This window comes from Oratosquilla oratoria, chromosome 16, assembly GCF_046742065.1.
Source record: "Oratosquilla oratoria isolate Oo_2021 chromosome 16, ASM4674206v1, whole genome shotgun sequence".
NCBI classification, from domain to species: domain Eukaryota; kingdom Metazoa; phylum Arthropoda; class Malacostraca; order Stomatopoda; family Squillidae; genus Oratosquilla; species Oratosquilla oratoria.
In genome coordinates this window covers 45093307-45115649 of record NC_134792.1, presented here as the reverse complement: position 1 = coordinate 45115649, position 22343 = coordinate 45093307, and the positions used below count along the sequence as shown (strand labels likewise).

General features: G+C 41.8%; 1 protein-coding gene across 3 annotated transcripts in view; it reads right to left on the bottom strand.

The window, feature by feature from the left end:
- The window catches only part of Dora (zinc finger SWIM domain-containing dorado), a 69912-nt gene that overhangs the window by 28295 nt on the left and 19274 nt on the right, over positions 1–22343 (bottom strand). Inside the window, exons 10-24 of one of the 3 annotated variants that reach the window (XM_076199634.1) lie at positions 22145–22340; positions 21236–21384; positions 20540–20695; positions 19052–19301; positions 18766–18877; positions 15202–15431; positions 12600–12718; positions 11502–11753; positions 11208–11355; positions 9176–9387; positions 8662–8988; positions 7140–7340; positions 4876–4983; positions 4209–4337; positions 588–761 (exon numbers count right to left, since the gene is read on the bottom strand). In XM_076199634.1, coding sequence (XP_076055749.1) covers positions 588–761; positions 4209–4337; positions 4876–4983; positions 7140–7340; positions 8662–8988; positions 9176–9387; positions 11208–11355; positions 11502–11753; positions 12600–12718; positions 15202–15431; positions 18766–18877; positions 19052–19301; positions 20540–20695; positions 21236–21384; positions 22145–22340 — 2763 coding nt within the window. The remainder of the gene's footprint in view (positions 1–587; positions 762–4208; positions 4338–4875; positions 4984–7139; positions 7341–8661; positions 8989–9175; positions 9388–11207; positions 11356–11501; positions 11754–12599; positions 12719–15201; positions 15432–18765; positions 18878–19051; positions 19302–20539; positions 20696–21235; positions 21385–22144; positions 22341–22343) is intronic. The other 2 variants (XM_076199635.1, XM_076199636.1) reach the window with 2 other exon arrangements.

Below are 22343 nucleotides of genomic sequence, written 5' to 3'. Positions count from 1 at the left end.
CTCTGTCCCCCCATTGCATAAAATGAGAGGACGGAGAGAAATCCCTTCGGGCTGTGTCAAATTTTGCTCACACATACTACTTCACCCCCTATCCTTACTTGTTTATTATTTAACTTCATTTCTTTATTCATTATTATTATTTATATTATTATTTTTATCTACTTATTTATTTATCTTTATTATAACTATTTTGCATCCGATCTAGTTATGGACCAAAAGGTCTCTGTTGGCATGTTCCTCCTTTGTAATCTTCTTATATAATTGTGTGTAATAATATCCATTTCATTATACATCTCCAGTATCTGTTACCATTCTTTCCTCCCACATGTCCCACTTCTTATGCAAAAAGTTATGACCGTCTTCAATAACATTCCCCTATTTTATACAAGAATACACATATATACATCAAAGGCCCTTTTCTCTTCATTAAGAGGGTGACTGAGCTGAAACACACTTACATCCAACACAAAATCTACTGAATCATCCCTTCCATCTCAACACCTCAGTGAATGGTAAACAATATCCAGGGAAGTACAATGATGGTTAAACATAAAACAAGGAAACATATTCCTTAAAACATGTATTACCTGTTGTTGAGGTTGTGCAGTAGAATGAGGTGGAAGGGGTGGCTGATGTGGAGGAGGTTGGACCAAAGGAGGTCCTTGGGTTCTTACAAAGGGCAATAGGGCTGGCCGTGGTGCTGGTACAAATCCAGCACTTGAAACGCCTGCTGCACCTGAATATTGTAGGTGATAAAAGCCCTGAAAAGCAAGAATTATTTGGATATCAATATAAAAGCAGGAGAAAAATATGTATATATATATTTTAACTTTAATCCTGACATCCACAGAGCATCATCCCCACTACCTCTAGTCAATCATGCTAGCACAAAGGAACATACACATTGTTCTCAGACAGGACTCCGGCTCACCTAAAGCCAAACTGGGCTCTGCTAAACAAAACTGACACAGTTCACCTAAGCAGACTTCTATGCATACATACATATACCAAAGGCTTTTTTCCCCCTTATAAAGGAGGTAGCCAAAAAACAAAGGCATAAAAACCACTCCCACCCATTCCATCCCTATCACACTCCACTCCCCTCCACCCTCTTATCTTGGCACCTCCTGGATGATGGGTCATCCCTGCATCTTGTCCACTGCCCTGGGTCAGAAGCAGTGTTGCAAGACACAGCACATCCACAGCAAGGCCGCTTCATTAAATCAGTGACCCCCCTCTCCGTCACCTCATGCAGAAAAGGAGAAGATGGGGAAAAATCCCTTTGGGCTGCGTCAAATTTTTCTCACACATACTCCCTCACCCCCCATCCCCCATCCATTCCACCTCATACATCATAACATCATCCATATACAACCATTCTCCATTCACCCCTGTCTTCTGTCCTCTCCCGTCCTTCCTCAACAGACATTCCCTTCTTCCCCATCCATCCATCTCATCTTAGGTTGCCACCTCCTATTCACCCACTGTTTATCACTTGACACTCAATTAGATATATACTCTTGAATTGCAGCATCCCTTAATCCATTCACTATTATCCTCCATTCATTCCTATCTTTTTCACCTCTTCTGTTCAAGTCCTGCACTTGATTCCCAGCAGTGACTGTTACCTCACCTCTTTCCTCATTCATTCTTTCCATGTTTGAACCACCTCAACACAATACGAAAATACATACATACATATACCAAAGGCTTTTCCCCCCTTACAAGGGAGGTAGCCAAAATACAAAGGCATAAAATCCACTCCCATGCATTCCATCCCCACATACTCCACTCCCATCCATCCCCTTCCCTCCCTCTTATCTTGGCTCCTCCTAGATGACAGGTCATCCCTGCATTTCATCTACTGCTCTGGGTCAGAAGCAGTGTCACAAGACACAGCACATCCACAGCAAGGCTGCTTCATTAAATTAGCAACCCACCCTCTCTGTTCCCTCATACAGAAATGGAGAAGACGGGGAGAAATCCCTTCGGGCTGCATCAATTTATTTTATTTTTCACATATACTCCTTCATCCCCCATCCCCCACCCACTCCCCCTCATGCATCACAGCATCATCCATACACAACCATTCTCCATTCACCCCTATCTTATATTTTCTCTCGTCTTTCCTTAACAGACATTACCCTCTTCCCCAAAGCCCCTTTCACCCCATCCAATCTCATCCTTGGTCAGCCCCTCATGTTCACTCCTTCTACCTCTACCTTCCACACCTCTTTAACTAGTCTTTCTTCACTCGTTCTTTCCATGTGTCCAAACCATCCCAATTCTCTTTCATCAACAATATCTCCCAACTCCCTTTCCAACCCTGTTTTCCTCCTCACCTCCTTGTTTCTCACTCTATCCAGCCTAGTAACCCCTATCATCTCAAACTCATTTAAACTCTTCCTCTCTTACGTTCCATGTTTCTGTCCCATACAGTGCTGTTGGCACAATCACTCCTTAATACAATCTTCTCTTACCATCCATTCCCAAATGTCTATTTCTCATTATACTTTTTAATCCCCCAATATCTTGTCAATACCCTAGAATGGGGTCAAATATTTTGCTATGGTTGTTCAATGTATATATGGATGGGATGTTGAGCAAAGTAAATGTGAATATTAGGAAGAGATTTTGAGTTGGTGGGTGAGGGTAGAGGGATATATAAGGTGAGCCAAATGCTGTTTGCAGAGTGTATTTATGGGCAATTCTTAGGAGAAATTGAAGCAGTTGGTGACAGTTTGGGTGCATGAAAAAAAGGAAGTTAGGAGTAAATGTTGACAAAAGTAAAGTGATGGTAGTTGCAGGTAAGAGGAAGTGGAGTATTGGGGTTGCAATCAATCAATCAATCTATCCACTGTCCCTGGTCTCTCATGCAGGAGACCTGCAGCCCTCAATGAAATTAAAAAAATGATAAGGTACAGGTTTAGGGATGAATACAAAGATAGTTGTATGGAGTTTTTGTGCACACAGCACTGTATGGTGGAGAGTTGGACTTTAGGTAATAAACCAAAGATTGATGAGGTGGTTTGACCACATGGAAAGGATGAATGAGAAAAGGCTTTATAGGCATACAAGAATGAGGTGGATCCACAAAGAATCTCTGTGAAGCAGGAAGGGGAGTGCAGAAGATACGAATGAATGGAGATAAAATGTGCCTGTCTGAAAGAATGTTATGGCCCAAAGGAATGTTCTCATCCACAAGTTTTTTGAATGGATGAGGAGAAAGGGTCATCATGTAATAAAGTGGTGGGGGTAAACCAGCTCTGGCTGCTGGGCTCTGTTGTGAAAGTGCAGTACCTAACTGCACCACCTTGAACCTAAGCAGTGTTGTGGGGGTCAAGGATGATCCCTATATCCACAAGGTGTTAATATGGGAGGGGTACGGAATGGGTTTTGATAGATGTAGGGTGGGTGCATGCTTCAACTCAACCACCCCTCTCTTAAGGGGAAGAAAACACTTTGGTATGTATTTATGTAATGTATATCAATATCACAGTGATATTTCTCTGTAAAATGTATACCAGCTCACCTTTATATATTCTGTGGGTATATACACACTGTACACCAAAAATCTTTTTCCCCTTATAAGGTGGGATGGCCTAATCAAGGCCACATGCCCACCATTCACCAATCCCACACTTGTCCAACACCCTTTTGTTGTTGTTCCTTCTATTTTGTCTCCTTGTAGATGAAGGGTCATCTCTGTTCTCTGCCTACAGTTCAGGTTAAAAGCAATACAGCAAGACACAGCACCTCCACAGCAGGGCCTGACAGCCATTACATTGCAACACTCCCCCCCACCTTCATCCATTCTGTGGGTATATCTATATATTCAATTTTCCTTGAGTAACTTGCTTATGAAGAAGTTAGATTTCGATTTCATTGCCACCAACAGTTCTATCTATATTGCACCAAGGAACTAGAGAGAATATCAGCAACCATGCTGATTGTATGATGTATTCAAATAAACCATTTACATAATAAGAATAATTTGTACACCGTTCTATACGAAAGTCCTCAAGAACACACATCCTTTATACCACATTACAGAACCAAACAAGTAAATGAAGAAATGATGCAAACTTCTTGTGCATACCACTTCTGTCAGCAAAATATCTAATTGGTCTTCCACCGCATATGGAAACCACATTTATCATTAATCATTGAGAGGAAACGAAAATGGGATTTGGAAGTCCATGACTTGCCTGTGGAGGGGGAGTGGCACCCTGAGCAAGAGGAGGCTGCTGCCCAATGGTAGGGGGTGCCAATGACACCTGTGCCCCTATTGGCTGCTGCCCAGCAATTGAGTTAGGCACTGGTCCAGGAACACCACCCTGAAGGTAGTTTCATTTTAAGACTCAATCACTTCCATACATTACAAATACTGTAACTGATGCATTCAACACTGACTTAATATAATTTCTGCTTGACTGAACGTGACACTAAATTCCCTTGAAAGTACACTGTATAATATACCTCACTATCATAGAATTACAAATATCTATAATGCTCCAGTTCTTTAAACAACATTATTGTTTTATAGGTATCAAATGTACAACAATTTTTGCTCTGGGGTCATTTAACATACAATTTTACAGTTACAAATATACATACAAAACCTGGCACTAATTGGGAACAAAATAAAAGACAAAAACAAAGTTTATACACAAAAAATGATTTTCATGCTGAATTATACTAATCTATGCACTAAACTGACTTTACATTTCAGTTGAAACTAATGACAATAATAATGGAATCAACAAAGTAAAATTGGAGACATATATTTACAATCAAGGTAGAAGATGAACACAGTAACAGTTGAGAACAGAAACAACACAGGAATGAAGAGGAAAACAGACAGCAGAAGAGTACCTGTGCCAAACTGGAAGGAATGGACACCTGTGGGTAGTACTGGAGGGCTGGTGGTGGTAGGAGCGCCTGGGCGCTGTTGAACTGAACACCAGAAGGCTGGATGTACATCTGTTGGGGGATGTCATTATTTCACAGCTTCCAAACCTTGATCTATTTCTCTCTCCCACTCTATTACAACAAAAACACCTATGCACATGTACTCATATGAATGTATCACATGGATACATTTCTACCTTTATGAATGAAACTTGAGGAAGTCTGTTGAGGAAGGAAGGGAGAGGACGGAAGACAGAGGTGAGTGGAGAATGGTTGTATATGGATGATGTTGTGACTGCATGAGGAGGAATGGGCGGGGGTGGGGGGTGGGGGGGGTAGTATGTGTGAGTAAATTTGACGCAGCCCGAAGGGATTTCTCCCCGTCCTCGCCTTATATGCAAAGGGGGACGGAGAGGGGGGGTCGCCGATTAAATGAAGCGGCCTTGCTGTGGATGTACTGTGTCTTGCGACACTGCTTCTGACCCAGGGCGGTGGGCGGGGTGCAGGGATGACCCATCATCCAGGAGGTGCTCAGATAAGAGGAAGGGTGGGAGGGGTGTGGAGTGTATTTAGGGATGAAATGGGTGGGAGTGTTTTTATGCCTTTACCTTTTTGGCTACCTCCCTTGGAAGGGGGAAAAAGCCTTGGTATATGTATGTATGTATGAATGAAACTTTCACTTTATGAATACACCACTTGGCTTCCTGCAGTGTTTCACTTAATCTAATTCTTTTGAGTTTATGTTGTTTGAAAACATTGGGAAACAAAATATATATGAGGTGGATATATCAGGTAAAATAGCCATCAAATGATGCAAGAGGAATGTGTGTTGTGCAAGGAAGGGAGAGGGTGAGACAGGTGCAAGTGAAAAGTGGTTGTAAATAGGTGAGAAAATGATGTGCCCTAAAGGGATTTCTTCTTGTCTCTTCTGTATACTTCTTAAGTGGATGGGGCTGTTGTACCCTGCTGTGGAGGTGCTGTGTCTTGCTGCATTGCCTCTGACCAGAGTAGTGGGCAGGGGACAAGGATGACCTTCCATCCACAAGGAGCTACGATGAAAGGGACAACAGATGGGTCTTGGGATGGGTATAGGGTGGGTGCATGCTTCCACTTGGCCACCTCCTTAATTAGGGGGAAAGGCACTTTTGGTGTGTGTGTGTTTTTAATTAGATTCAACAGTTATATTTTGAATTAACATAAAAAAAGTTTCATTAAGTGGACTAACAATATAACAATTATGATCCATACTGCATTTTAAATTCTAACACCTACACATGTATGGGTCATATAGAAGGGGAGAAAACTAATGTATCTATACCTCTTACATTTCTATTTTCTCAATGCAATGAACAGGATTCTATGTTCATCTATGATACTTTAGAACAGAAGTTCTTACTGTGGTGCTGGCCCATTTAATGCTATGACATAGAACTTTCTCTTTGCATTCATCCCTAAATACCTGTAATACATCTTTATCATAAAAAATTTCATCCCACTCAGACATTCAATTGCTTCCATTACTATAATTCACTTCCACTCTTCCATCCACTGTTACATGCAATCACAAATACATTCTCCACATCCTAACTTCTCTTACCTTTCACACTCATTCATTTTGCCACTATCATAATTCCATGTACATCTCATCACTTTCTTCTCTCACATGTCTTTCCAAAGTCAATCACTAACTGCTTTGGTCTCTCTGACTCAGCAACAAGTGCAGTCTCATGTATCAATAACAACTGGTTCACTCCTATGTCCTTCAATTCTCCCTCACCAATTCCAAACTTCTGCCTAGTGAGCTTGGATTAACCTCCCTTACCACCCCACCCACTGCAAGTTCAAAACCATGGCAACATCACCCAACCCTGATGAAGCCCGACACTTGCCTCAGATCATTCATTCTCTCCACTTCCAACACTCCCATATGCCCTACTAATTGAAAATCTTGTTTAATAGGTTTTCACCTTTCACACAAGAAAATCTGACAACTGGCAACTGCTCCCTTCTTCCTATTGTTACAACCCAGTGACATTTAAATAGTCCACCCTGATAAGCATAGACAACAATTCAATATTTCTTCCAAGAGATCTATGGGAGGACCTGAAGACTGTCACCAGCCACTGTGAGAATGCAGGTTTTCAGTTGGTACAATTCAGGATAACGATTATCATTTTCTTATACCTACAACCGAGTGTATTTAATAAAAAATGACTAATTCATCTTACCTGAACTGGAACCTGCGGATTGAGGCAGGGAACCCCAGGGGGCAAACTCTGGACATAGTTGTAGCCCAGATGATAGGGCACTGTGGGTAGGCCATAGGGTACTGCTGGAGCTGTAGGAGCTCCTCCTGTAGCAGCTATGGCATAACCAGTAACTCCACTGCTGCTACTGCTACTGGTGCTACCACTTACAGCACTACAAACCTGCAATCATGGTGATGAGATTATTAGAGCCAGTCTAATATCCAATGTGCAAAGAAAGAAAGAAAGAAAGAAAGAAAGAAAAAAAAAAAAAAAAAAAAAAAAAGTGGTTTGGTTGCTACAATACTAAGCACAATCCCAAGCATAGATTAATCTCTTGAACATGATGATGCCTATGTATGCATCATGAGCCATGAGTGGGGTATATGAGGATGCCAGCATCAGCTTCCTGATTATATCAATTTTGTTGTTGTAGCTGGGTGACCCCCGTATTCTGTGAACAGGCTTGATCATGTTTTCTGTGACATTATATTTATTCAGGGTGAAAGATAACGAATGTAACAGCAGTACATACATATACCAATGTTTTTTTCCCCCTGTACAAGAGAGGTAGCCAAAGTCAAAGGCATAAATCCACTCCCACCCATTTCATCCCCACATACTCCACTCTCATTCACCACCCCTCCCTCCCTCTTTTCTTGGCTCTTCCTAGATAATGGGTCATCACTGCATCTTGCCCACTGCCCTGGGTCAGAAGCAATGCAGAAATACATAGCACATCCACAGGAAGGCAGCTTCATTTAATCAGTGACCCCACTTCTCTGTCCCCTCATGCAGAAAAAGAGAAGACGGAGTAACTTTATATTTTGTGATGATGATGATGATGATATGGTTTAATGTCACACATTCCCCCCTATCGGGAGGCTAGGACAGTGCCCCTCAGAGAGGGCTTTGTAGCGTGGAATTTAATGAACTATGCCCTTGGTTCAACTTCACTGGTGGCAGGATTCGAACCGCCCTCACTTCAACCTTCGCCGCAAGTAATGACGCCCTAACCCGCTCAGCCAGCAAGCGAATATTGTGATACATCATCGTACAGTGCGTGTGAATATTTGACTCATATTGGAGAGGTAATAGGTTTATGAAAAGGCAAATTTCAGTGGTACATACATACATATACCAAGGCTTTTTCCCCCTTCCAAGGGAGGTAGCCACAAAGGGAAAGGCATAAAAACACTCCCACCCATTTCATCCCTAAATACACTCCACACCCCTCCCACCCTTCCTCTCATCTGAGCACCTCCTGGATGACGGGTCATCCCTGAACCCTGCCCACCGCCCTGGGTCAGAAGCAGTGTCGCAAGACACAGTACATCCACAGCAAGGCCGCTTCATTTAATCGGCGACCCCCCGTCTCCGTCAGTGGTGAAAAATCTAAATACATGGACTTCCAATATATCATGGGTTGGGTTCCAATGTCCACTATGGTATGTGGGCAAGTTTCCATTTGCAATTCCTTACATTTGAATGCACATATATTTACCGATGGTTGTAGAGTTGCATGTGTACTATTATCCACATGCTGGGAACTGGTGTGGCTGGATGAACTTGCAGGATCTCTGGGTGGTGGGGGCAGGGGCAGATCTTGGGGTACAGGAGGGGGAGGCAAATCATGAGTTCCATGCTCTGCAACCCCCAGTTCCTGCCCCCCCTGCCCCCCTCTTGAAGTATGTCCTGCATGGGCCTCATACAGCTCATGCCACCGTCTGGCCACAGAGAAAAGCACCTCAGGATAGACACCTCCACCCTTAGCTGCACTCTCAACTGCTAAGCAGGCATTTTCCAGCATTGCTTCACTTTGCTCCTTGCACTGCAAACAAAAGTAATAAATGAATACTGGTGCTTTTGTTCCCAAAACGACATAGAACACCTCATAACAACTATGTGCATCATCTTCACACTAACTGCAAATGTTTCCAATAGTGAGTTATTCCCTATATTACCTATGAGAACATAAAGAAACAAGATTAGAAAAATCACATGCACTTCTTCCTAACCTGTATGATTGCTCGCTGAATTTCATTGGGATTGAGTGCATGTGCATGAGGCAGACATGAAAGGGCAAGACGAGCAGCAGATCGGATGGTGCTGCTGTCTCTTCCCCTGGAGGCTCCGTCTGCAATTGCAGCTGCCTCCTGTGGTGTCAGATGGCCTTCCCATGTGTCTATCAAGAATGACACTGCTGGAGCACCTATTTCCACAGCTTGATCTGATTCAATGCAAAATTTAGCATTACAATAGTGCATAAGAAAGAATGTATGTAGTTTAACATGTATATTAATTATTGATGCTGCATAAGTTAAATCTTGAGGCATATTCTTAAATATTCTGATATGTAAAAACACAAACACATTTAGTTCCTTTTTATGACATACATAGGAACATGGTGATGGCATGGCCCCCTTCCCCTCAGGGCATAGATGAAAGAAGAGGTAAAGTATATTCAAAGAGAGGGAAGAAAGGACGGACAACAGCAGTAAGAGAAAAAGTGGTTCATTATTCCTATATGAACAGAATTTTTTCTGACATACATGAATATATGACATTTGTCTGCATGGGGGGAGGGTCCCCCTAAAAAGTTACTAAAGTATTGACTGCATTAATTCACTATTTGATTATTTCACTGTGTTTCACTGACTGAAAACCTGTAGCTCAACAGTGGCTGGCAATGATCCTTAAGCCCTCTCATAGATCTTTCTGGGAAGAAACTTTAGCTTGTTGTCTGTGTTCTATTAGTGTGGGACTGTTTCTATGTTACCATATGAGAGTAATAGGAGATGAACTGTCACCAGTTGTTAGCTCTCCATATATAAGTGAAAGAAACAGAACTGAACCTGATGGGGAGAGATCATGGGCCCAGTCCTAAGACAGGGTGTCAGTCCCTCAGGGCTACACCTCAAAATGAAGGCAAGAGGACTAACAGGTTTTGCAATTGGGGAGCAGGGAAACGATTTTCTCTCCCATCCATTTTGCAGGATCACCACAAGCAGGTACTGATCACTGGCCCCACAAATTGTATATAATTATGCAGTCAATACCATAGTACATGTTATATACATACATATATACACCAAGGGCTCTTTTCCCCTTACCAGGTTCATCCTCACCCACCGACCATCCCTCCCTCTCATCTTGGTCCTCATGGATGATGGGGTCATCCCTGCATTTCACCCATCGCCCTCTCGCACACCTTCCCAAACTCTGTCACTAACTCCCTTAATCCCCCTCTGATCCTGCCACAAGCAGTGCCATCAGAAAATAACAACTGGTTTATCTCCCACTTTTCTCCATGTTCTTTAACCATCTCCAATCCTCAGACCATTACCCCTGCACTGACCTCTTGCACCACCCCATCCATGTATAAATTGAACAGACATGGCAACATGATACATCCCTGGTACAGTCCTGCCTTTACCTCAAACCATCTGCTCTCTCCATTTCAAATTCTAACACAGGCACTACTACTCTCATAAAAACTCTTGACTGCTCTTAACAGCTTTCCTCTGACCTCATAGATCTGTAAAACCTCCAAAAGTGCCTTCCTGTTCACCCTGTCATAAGCCTTTTTCAAATTCATAAAGGCCCAGAAAACATCCTTACCTTTTCATAAAGCTTTCTCATATATCTATCTTACCACAAAAACCTGATCCCTACAACCCATACCTTTCCAAGACCCACACTGTTCCTCACCAATTATTCCCTCTCCTAATCCTCTCAATCAAAACCCTCCCATAAGCTTTCCCAACTACACTCAACAAACTGATCCTTCTGAAACTACACTTACATTTGTCCCCTTTTCCCTTGTAAAGTGGAACTGTACAAGCGCTCCTCCAGTCCTCCGGAACTCTACCCTCCCTTAGACATTAAACCTCACCAGCCAGTCCACCATCACTGTACCTCTATTCTTCACTCTAAATGACATCCATCTAACCCAGGTGCCTTACATATCTAAATCTCATATTAGTATATCATAATTTTTGACTAACAATATCTATTAACCAAAATAATGAGATAAGTTCGTAAACATACTTGCAATCCAGGACACATGTGATGAATAAGTTCTAGAGAGCCAATTGGGGGTAACACAATTATGCAATCCTAATGCATATAATCCAATTTGAAAGGCGCACATATGAAGAGCTCTGTGTGGGCCTCGGTGGTTCTGTGAGTTGCTTGGCTGTAAAGTTATAATGTACTTGTTTTACTTCAATACTTGCTATACAGTAATTATAGGCAAAAACATAAAATAAATAAATTAGCATCATCAAACAACCACTGATTGTAAGTTATCTATGTAATTCAAACTAAAAATCATCAACTCACTTGTGTGAAGAGAGATGTACTACTATTGCCCCCTGCTTTATTCAGCACAGTCTTTGCCAACTCGAACATAAAGTAAGAACCAGCTTCAGATGGCTGGTTCGGGACTGTAGGATAGGCACGTTTGCCCTTGAAGCGCATACCCTTACTATACTGTAGGGGTGGGCGGGGTTGGGCAACACTTTCTGGAGTTGGTTGTGGTACTGGTCTTGTTAAGTGGTAACCTAAAGGTGGAGACTCCACAGGTTTGTTCATCTGTTGTGGTGGAGAGAACAGAAAATATAGTGTATGTAACATATAAGTACATATCAATCAATCAATCAATCAATCCACTGTCTTGTGTTTTTCTTGCCCAAGACCTGCAGCCTCATGGCAACTGCAGTAGCCCATAATTCATCCATGGAAGAGATTTTGTAGCATTGTCTGAACTGAGTGAATATTGAACAATGTAAAATATCATGTTCTTTGTCTTTCTGTGGCAGCACTAGGGGATACCCTAGTCTTGTTAGTCTTAAAAGCACAGCTTCCTCTGTGATTTGTGTGTCAATGTGTTCCTATTAAGAGGAATTGTGATGTATTGGGGAATAGTGGCAAAACATATGTGAACAGTATACTGCTGGTGGTGGTTTCGTGATGCATCCTTAGAGTTAGGGTATTGTGATGTGATCCATTAAGAAATCCCTTACCCAGGTTCAACAGGGCTTGTCTTTTAAGGAATGCACTTTCGCGCCCATGCCATAACATGTCTAAATTCGAAATATGGAGTGCTAAAAAACATGCACCTATGAAAAATCAAGGTTCAAATTTCATGGGCCTCAATAACGATGTTTACCACAGAATGAAGCTGAACATCCCGGTATATTAATCAAGTAAGCCTACCTCATCTCCCACTTATTATCATGTAATATTCACACATAAAGGAAAAAGACATCTTTATTTAGTGTCATGATTCAATTACAACAGTATGAAAAGAGTGCTCGCCTAGCAGTCACGGAGGAAATTTAGCCAAGTACTTTTATGCCTGCCTGCATTTTTTTGAGGACAAGGACTGCTTCAACATACTCATAATAGTTAAGTAACACACAGCTTCATACTCCATACCTTGTCTCCACTACTGGAAGATCGGATGCTATCAGAAGAGTTGCCAGAGGATCCAGAGTCAGAGCCTGGACCAGTCGCCTTCATCCATGTGGCTCGACGCACCAGTGTGGGGGAATTGTCTGAGGAAGGCAATAGTTAATAAGACAAATGTAGCAAGAGTTGTCCTGTTGCACTGTTTCTGACCCAGGGCCCTTTCATCCATAAATAGCTAAGATTACAGTGACAACTAATGGGTGTTGGATAGGTGTGGGATGGTTGAAGGGTGGGTGCATACTTTTGCTAACCACTCCCCTTAATAGAGGGAAAGTACCTTTTAGTATAAGTATTAAAATAACTGCTATACCAATACTACAACACAAATGACAGTTACAACAAATGTAATGATTAGGAAAACAAATTATCAAAAAACTGTTTGGTCCTACATGATACTTGCAATTGAAATAAAACTAAATGCTTCCCTCAAAAACTACCATCTTGTTCATAAATTATTTTGAATTATCAAGTATTATATAATGAGTGATAGATACACATACCAAAAGGCCTTTGCCTCTTTATAAGGGTCACTTCAAAGCAGGACCCCCACCATATATTAATTCCACATCCAACCATAAACCTATTCATTGTCCTACAAAAGAAAGTAATACATACATATACCAAGGGCTTTTTTGCCTTTACAAGGGAGCTAGCCAAAGTCAATGGCATAAATCCACTCCCACCTATTTCATCCCCACATACTCCACTTCCATTCACCACCCCTCCCTCCCTCTTTTCTTGGCTCTTCTTGGATGATGGGTCATCACTGCAACTCGCCTACTGCCCTGGATCAGAAGCAATGCAGCAAGACACAGCACATCCACAGCAAGGCTGCTTCATTTAATCAGCGCTCCCCCTCTCCGTCCCCTCATGCAGAAAAAGGGAAGACTGGGAGAAATCCCTTTGGGCTGCATCAAAATATCATTCACACATACTCCCTCACCCCCCCCTACATGCCTTACCTGCTCTCATCATTTTAATAACAGCTTTCACGTCATCTTTATTTATTTCTCCTCCATTTTCCTCAATCATCACTGCCATTTTCTTGGTGCTTCCCACTGCAACTACCTTTCCCTTCCTATCCTCCTTCAAATTTAATAACTTCCTAAAATACTCTGCCCATCTTCCTCTTACTGCTGTCTCTTTCATTATTATCTCTCCATCTACACCTTTTACCTTTTCTTCTCTACTTGATTCATCTCCCCTTCCTCTCTTAATTTCCTTCCAAAACAACTTTTTACTTTCAAAATTTTCTATCATACTCTTACCCAATTTCACATCTGTTCTCCTTTTTACTCCTTTACTTGCTTTACTTCTCTTTTTTTTGCACCTCTAATATGATTCTCTCATCCTATTTTGCAACCAATCTGTGAATGCATTTTTCTATCATACTCTTACCCAATTTCACATCTGTTCTCCTTTTTACTCCTTTACTTCTCTTTTTTTTGCACCTCAAATATGATTCTCTCATCCTATTTTGCAACCAATCTGTGAATGCATTTTTTTTCTTCTACAACCTTTTTGCTTCATCACTCCACCATTCACTACGCTTCCTTTTATTTCTTCCCATAATCTTTGTTTCACACACCATCTTTGCACACCTTGTGACTCCCTCTTTGAAACATCCTCTTTCCTCCTCCACTCCTAGTTCTACTCTATCCTTCACTCCCTCCCACTTTTCTCTCAGCTTCCTCTTGTACTCCTTTTCTCTCTCATTTAGGCATTTTACTTTAAGCACCTCCCTACCTTCTGTCCTTTTCCTTCTTTCTCCATCTATCCTCCACTCTCAACTTAACTTCCACTAAAAATTATATGATATTCCACCATTTACCCTATGAACAAGTACATCCAAAAATCTTCCTAATCATCTCCTGGTTACCATTATATAATCCATTAAATCCCTGTCTACCACTCTTCCACCCACCACCCTATCCCATGTGTACTTATGCTTGAGTTCTTTCATCCTAAATATTGTGTTTGCTATCATCAACTCTCTTTCTAGACACGTCTCCACCATTACTATGATTGTTTCCTGGCACTCCACACTCTCCAACCACTCTATTGGTTCATGTTACCATAGCATTGAGATCTCTCAATACCATTACATCTAAATCTATTCAAAAAGCCTCCATTTCCTCTACAATCTTCTCACTACCATGCCCATATGCACTTACAAAGACCCACATCTCCCTTCCCAGTTTCACCTTCATCCACATTAACCTTAAAGAAACCTCCTTCCACTCCACCATACACTTACCTACCTCTTCACTTACTAGTATAGCCACCCCTTCTCTCCTTTGTCCTCTCTTCACTCCCGACACCCTCCCAAACTCAAACACGCCCCTCCCTTTAAACTTAATTTCACTCAATGCCAACACATCCATCTTTCTTCTCACAAACATACTGCCTATTTCTCCCCTTTTATTCTCATCTGTACCACATCCATGTACATTAAAAGACCCAAACCTTGGGGTTCTGGTTGGAAAACTCCTCCCAGTAAATGTACATATGTAATGTATATATGATAGACAATGACATTTATGACATTCACACATGACTACCAACTTACCAGATGAGGTAGTTTCATTCACACTGGGGTCAATACCCGCAAGAGAGGTGACCACAATGGCCCTGGCACCTTCAGCACATGGTCCAGCATTTACGGCACTACTGCTGCTGTTTGTGCTTCCATGTTTCTTGGGTTGCTTGCTACTTTTACTACAGTGGAATTTCTCTTGCCATGCTTTGTACTCCTCTTCCCACGAAGGGTTGCACTCCCCCTCTGCACTTTCACAAAACCTGCAACAGTGAATAGAGAATGTTTAATCATTTAAATTTTTCAACCACTCCAAGAAAACTACATTACATTACATAAAAAAAAAGTCAAATCCTATCAGAATAAATGCTATGTTTGAAAAAGAAATTGCATAATAAACATTTCAGCAAAATAAATAGATACATACATATACCAGGGTTTTTTCCCTCTTACAAGGGAGCTAGCCAAAGTCAAATGCATAAATCCACTCTCACCCATTTCATCCCCACATACTCCACTGTCATTCACCACCCCTCCCTCCCTCTTTTTTAGGCTCCTTCTGGAAGACGGGTCATCCCTGTATCTTGCCTACAGCCCTGGGTCAGAGGCAATGCAGCAAGACACAGCACATCCAGAGCAAGGCCACCTCATGCAGAAAAAGAGAAAACAGAGAGAAATCCCTTCGGGCTGCATCAAAATATCATTCATACATACTTCCTCACCCTCCATCCCCCACCCACTCCCTTACATGCATCACAGCATCATCCATATGCAACCATTCTCCACTCACCCCTATCTTCTGTCTTCTCCCTTCCTTCCTCAACAGAGATTTCCCTCTTTTCCAACACCCCTTTTACCCCTTCCATCTATTTTATCCTTGGTCGCCCCCTCAAGTTCACTCCCTCCACCTCTACCTTCCATACTTCTTTTACTAACCTTTCTTCACTCGTTCTTTCCATCTGTCCAAACCATCCTACTACTCTTTCGTCAACCCTATCTCCTTACTCATTTTCCACTCTTGCTCTTCTCTTCACCTCCTCATTTCTCATTGCATCTGGCCTAGTAACCCCTACCGTACTTCTCAGGGATTTCATCTCAAACATATTTGAATTCTTTCTACCTTATGTTCCATGTTTCTGCTTCATACACTCCTCTCAGCATCCATTCTCAAATGTCTATTTCTCATTCCACTTTTTCATCCCCCAAGGCATCTTACTTCTCTCAATCTACATTCTACCTCCACCTCCATTCCTCCCTTTCCTGCCACATTCGCCCCCAAGTATCTAAAGCTATCCACTTCCTCTAGCTTCTCTCCCCTAATACTAACTTCCAATTTGCTGCCATCCTCTCCAATTGTACATCTCATCACCTTACACCCACTTTATCTTCAATTTCTTCCTTTCCCACCATCTCCAATCCCCTTCCCATTACCCTTGTGTTTACCTCTTGTACAACTCCATTTATGTTTAAGAACAGCCACAGCAAAGTTCGACCTTTACCTCAACCACTTGCTCTCTCCATACCTAATTCTAACACAGGCTTTACTATCATAAAAACTCTTGACTGCTCTTAACAGCTTTCCTCCTATCCTGTATATCTGCATTACCTCCCACAGTGCCTTCCTCTCTACCCTGTCATAAGCCTTTTCAAAATCCATAGAAGTCCAAAAAACATCCTTTCCTTTTCATAAAGTTTTCTCACATACCTGTCTTACCACAAAAATCTGATCCACGCAACCCTTACCTCTCCTAAACTCAAACTGTTCCTTACCAATTAGAGTCTCCCTCTGTTCCTCTCCCAATCCTCTCAATCAAAACCCTCCCATAAGCCTTCCCAACTACACTCAACAAATTAATCCCTCTGAAACTACTACACTTGCACTTGTCCCCTTTTCCCTTGTAAAGTATTACTATGCAGGCACTTCTCCAGTCCTCCCACTCTATCCTCTTTTAGACAAACATTAAACAACCTCACCAGCTAGTCCACCATCACTGTACCTCCCTTTTTTAGACAATCCACATGACACTCATCTAATCCAGGTACCTTACCTGCTCTAATCATCTTTATAACTGCTTTCACCTCTTCTTTTCTTATCTAACCTCCATTTTTCTCAATCACCATTGTCATTTTCTTAGCACCTCCCAATGCATCTACCTTTCCCTACTTATCATCCTTCATATTTAACAACTCCCTAAAATACTATGGCCATCTTCCTCTTACCACTCTTCTATTATCATCTCTCCATCTCCAACTTTTACCTTTTCTTCTCTACTTGATTCAGCTCCCCTTCTTCTCTTAATTTTCTTCCAAAACAGCTTTTTATTACTTTCAAAATTGTCATACTCTTCCCCTATTTCACAACTACATACATACATATACCAAGGCTTTTTTCCCCTTACAAGGGAGGTAGCCAAAAAGGAAAAGGCATAAAATCATTCCCACCCATTCCATCCCTGAATACACTCCACACCCCTCCACCCTCCCTCTCATCTTAGCACCTCCTTGATGATGGGTCATCCCTGCACCTTGTCCACTGCCCTGGGTCAGAAGAGTGTCGCAAGACACAGCTCATCCACGGCAAGGCCGCTTCATTAAATCGGCGACCACCCCTCTCCGTCCCCCCATGCATAAAAGGAGAAGACGGGGAGAAATCCCTTCGGGCTGCGTCAAATTTTTCTCACACATACTACCTCACCCCCCATCTCCCCGCCCATTCCACCTCATGCATCACAACTGCTCTCCTTTTTTCCTCCTTTATCTAAAATTTTCGTTCTCTTCTCTTTTCTCTGTACCTCTCATATGATTCTCTCATCCTATTTAGTAACCAATCTGTGAATGCTTATTTCTTCTCCCCTACCACCTTCTTTCCTTCATCATCCTACCACTCTCTACCTTTCCTTCTATTTCCTCCTATCCTCTTTGTTCCACACACCATCTTTGCACACCTTGTGACTCCCTCTTTGAAACACCCCCTTTCCTCCTCCACTCCTAGTTCTACTCTATCCTTCACTCCCTCCAACTCTTCTCTTAGCTTCTTCTTGTCCTCCTTTTCTTTCTCATTTATGCAGTTTACTCTAAGCACCTCCCTACCTTCTGTCCTTTTTCTCTTTCTCCATCTATCCTCCACTCTCAATTTACCTTCCACCAAAAAATCATCCGATCTTCCACCACTTTTTCCCCTAAGAACAATAGTATGCAGGTAATACCCAAGATGGGGAAATAAATGGATAAACTCAAATAATATAAAACTGCCTAATATAACCACCACACAAAAGACAAGAGCACTTTCTACCCTGTCTAAAATTTTACCCTTCCTGCCAGCAAATAATTTCTTCAGTGAGTGTCTTATGGGTAGAACTGATGGCTATAGCCAATTTTCTTTAGGCTGCAGGTTTCCTGTGAAAAAGAACTGGGGTGATGGATTGATTTGAGACCTATGGAGAGGTAAAATTTTTAACAAAGTTTCAAGGTTATCAATACAAAACTAAACAAGTTTTGTATAAATCAAAACACAAAACCAATTCTCAGGAGTAAAAATTAAATTGAATAAATAAATAAATAAATAAATAAATGAACAGGAAGACCTTTGAAACATACCTTGCCATGCCTGATGTCTCCTTACTAGACTCTGGAGCAAGTGTTTGTGACGGAGAAAGTCGTAAGCTGCCTAATGCTTGCTCCATGTCACTTGACACAGCATAGTCTGGAGCTACTCAAAAGAAATGATGGAAAATGTCAAACAACAAAAATATGAAATAATAAAGACAAACTGCATCATATGGCACTCAATATGTTAGCTTAGGAAATTACTGACATACAACTTTAATATTTTTCACATGCAATATCCTTTAATACAAGAAACATTCCTACTGAGATGACCTACTTGGCATTTTCAGGGGTTGTGTTGGTGGTGGTAAGGAAGTGTGCATTCTTGCACCTGCACTTGTTGTTTGCACCATTCCATTACCTGGGAGACTTGATGGGGACACCATCCCAGCTGGTGAAAGACTTAAAGAACTTCCACCAACAGCTCCCATTGATGATGGATCTCCTCCTAGAGCCATCCCTCCTGTTGTTACAGTTGCCACTCCTGAGGGTCCCTCACTATACTCTTGCCCACTACAGACATTAGCCTAAATGAGGAATAACCAAATTATACCAATTAGTGAATTCCCTTTCCACTCAATTTTAGTTAATTAACAACAACTAACAGAGGAGAGATTAAGGAAGTTAATGGCAAAGTTTGGGAATGTGTACAATAGAAGGAAGTTGAAGATAAATGTAGGTAAAAGTAAGGTGATGAGATGCACAAGGGAAGAAGATGCCAGCCAATAGGAAGTGAATATTAAGGGAGAGAGACTAGAGGAAATGGATAACTTTAGATAATTGGGTGCAAATGTGGTGGGAAAGGGAGGAGTGGAGGTAGAGGTAGAATGTAGATTGAGAGAAGCAAGTAAATGACCTGGGGGATTAAAAAGTGCAATGAGAAAAAGACATTTGGGAATGGATGCTAAGAGGAGATTGTATGAAGGAGTGATTGTGCCGACAGAACTCTATGGGGCAGAAACATGGAACATAAGAGAGAGTTTAAATGTGTTTGAGACGAAATGCCTGAGAAGTATGGAAGGAGTTACTAAGCTGGATACAGTGAAAAATGAGGAGGTGAGGAGGAAAGCAGGGGTGGAAAGGGAGTTGGGAGATAGGGTTGATGAAAGAGTATTGGGATGGTTTGGACACATAAAATGAATGAGTGACGAAAGACTAGTAAAACAAGTGTGAAAGGCAGAGGTGGAAGGAGTGAACATGAGGGGGCAACCAAGGATGAGATAGATGGATGGGGTAAAAGGGGCACTGGGAAGGAGGGGAATGTCTGTTGAGGAAGGAAGGGAGAAGACAGAAGATAGGGGTGAGTAGAGAATGGGTGTGTAAAGATGATGCTGTTATGCATGGATGGGAGTGGGTGGGGGATGGGGGGGGTGAGGGAATATTTGTGAATTATAATTTGATGTAGCCCAAAGGGATTCCTCCCTATCCTCTCTTTTCCTGCATAAGGGGATGGACAGGGGGGTGGGGGTTGCCAATTAAATGAAGCAGCCTTGCTGTGGATGTGCTATGTCTTGTTACATTGCTTTTGACCCAGGGCAGTGGCCAAGATGCAAGGATGACATTCATCCAGAAGGAGCCAAGAAAAGAGGGAGGGAGGGGTGGTGAATGGGAGTGGAACATGTGGAGATGAAATGGGTGAGAGTGGATTTATGCCTTTGACTTTGGCTACCTCCCTTGTACAGGGGGAAGAAGCCATTGATATATGTTTATGCATGTAAAAGCAACTTTATCTTAAAATAGCTTTGTGGTAGCATAAGTACTTTACCTGAGTGGTGGGAGTGTGAGAAGCATAATGTGTAGGCAGGGAGGGTGCCTTGTACATCTGATGGACTTCCTTGTCAAGAAGTTTGTCCATTATCCTGGCCAATTTCTCTTTGTCATCTTTGTAGTGGCATAGCAGAGTAAGAGCCAATTCTCCTCTCTATTGGAAAGAAGAATGGGAAAAGGGCTATATTGAAAATACTAATGACAATAACCATAAAAATATGACATAAAGAAAACCTGATGAATTACTACAAGGATTTCTAATTATAGGTCAATTGCAAACAATAACAGACCTACATCCTAAATCCCTCTATCCTCACCCACCAACTCCATACCTCACTAGCATTCTTGTGTTTACTTTCCTTGCTACTCAATCAACATGTATGCCGAACAATTACAGCAACATCACACAACCATGATGCAACACCACATTCATTTCAAACCATTAACTCTTAATTCCTGACTCTCATATATATTCCCCTACTCATATATCATCTGACCACCTTTAACAGACCTTCCTCTACTTCATATATCTGCAGTACAATCTACAATGGCTTTCAACCCTGTTATACACTTTTTCTAAGTCAATGAAAAAAAAAAAAAAAAAAAAAAAAAAAAAAAAAAAATAGTGATGGAAATCAAATTCATCAGACTCCTGCACCTTGTTCATATATGACAAAAGCAGCACAATACCAACCTGTCTTCTGGTTCCCTCACATAAGAGTGGATGGTCTGCTTCACACACATTTGCCTTCATTCCAATTGCAGCCACTGCTCCTTCAAAGCCTAAAGTTTCATCCTGTGGCTGCCGATAGCTTTGGTTCCCACCACGATTGCTGCTGCCTACTTGTGCAGAAGATTTAATTCCTTCTGTTACAGTAACATACAATCTATGCATTCTGAACATCTATATATTTTTAATACCTATAATGAATAAAAATGCTGGGATGGTTTGGGCATATGGAAAGAATGAGTGATGAGGGACTAATGACAAGAGTGTGGAAGGCAGAGGTAAATGGAGTGGTCTTGAGGGGATGACTGAGGGTGAGGTGGATAGGTGGAGTGAAGGGAGAGATCAAGAGGTAGGTATTAGTAGAAAGTGGTTGTGAATGGATGAGACAATAACATGGCCTGGGAAGATTTCTTATTGTCTGCTCTGGAATTTTTCAATTGGATTAGGGGTGGGTGGGCACCATGTAATGAACCATTAGGGGTAATCCTGATCTGGTTATCAGGCCCTGCTATGGAGATGTTGGGTCTTGTTGCACTGCGTCTTACCCAAGCAATGGACAGGGACAAGGATGTCTGTTCACCCACAGCAAACTAAGATGGGTGGGAGAGTGAATGGGTTTTTGGATGAGTGTAGGATGGGCATACAGTATACTTTAACTTCGCCATCCCCTTATAAGTGTGAGGGGGTCGTTTAGTATAGATATGCACATACATTTTTCTATACTTCTCTATTTTTTTCACAATGATCTTCATAATTTTTTTATGTACATCAATACCAAAGGGCCTTCTCTCCTTTAAAAGGGGGATGGTCAAATCTATATAAAATATTTGCAGTATGTCTACTCTATCATGCTGAACAAATTTCATCACATACCTGGCATGACTAGAGCTTCAAAGATGAATTGTGCAAGCATGAGGGGTAGCAATGCCTCTCCTCTTGACTTAAGTGTACTTGATCGTAGCTGTTCTGCCTTGTCTCTGATGGCTGAGAGTTCTGCAGGGCCTAATGGTAATCTCTTCAACAAGGCCACTAAATCACTCTCTTGGTTTGCTAATTTCACCTCTAAAGGCTA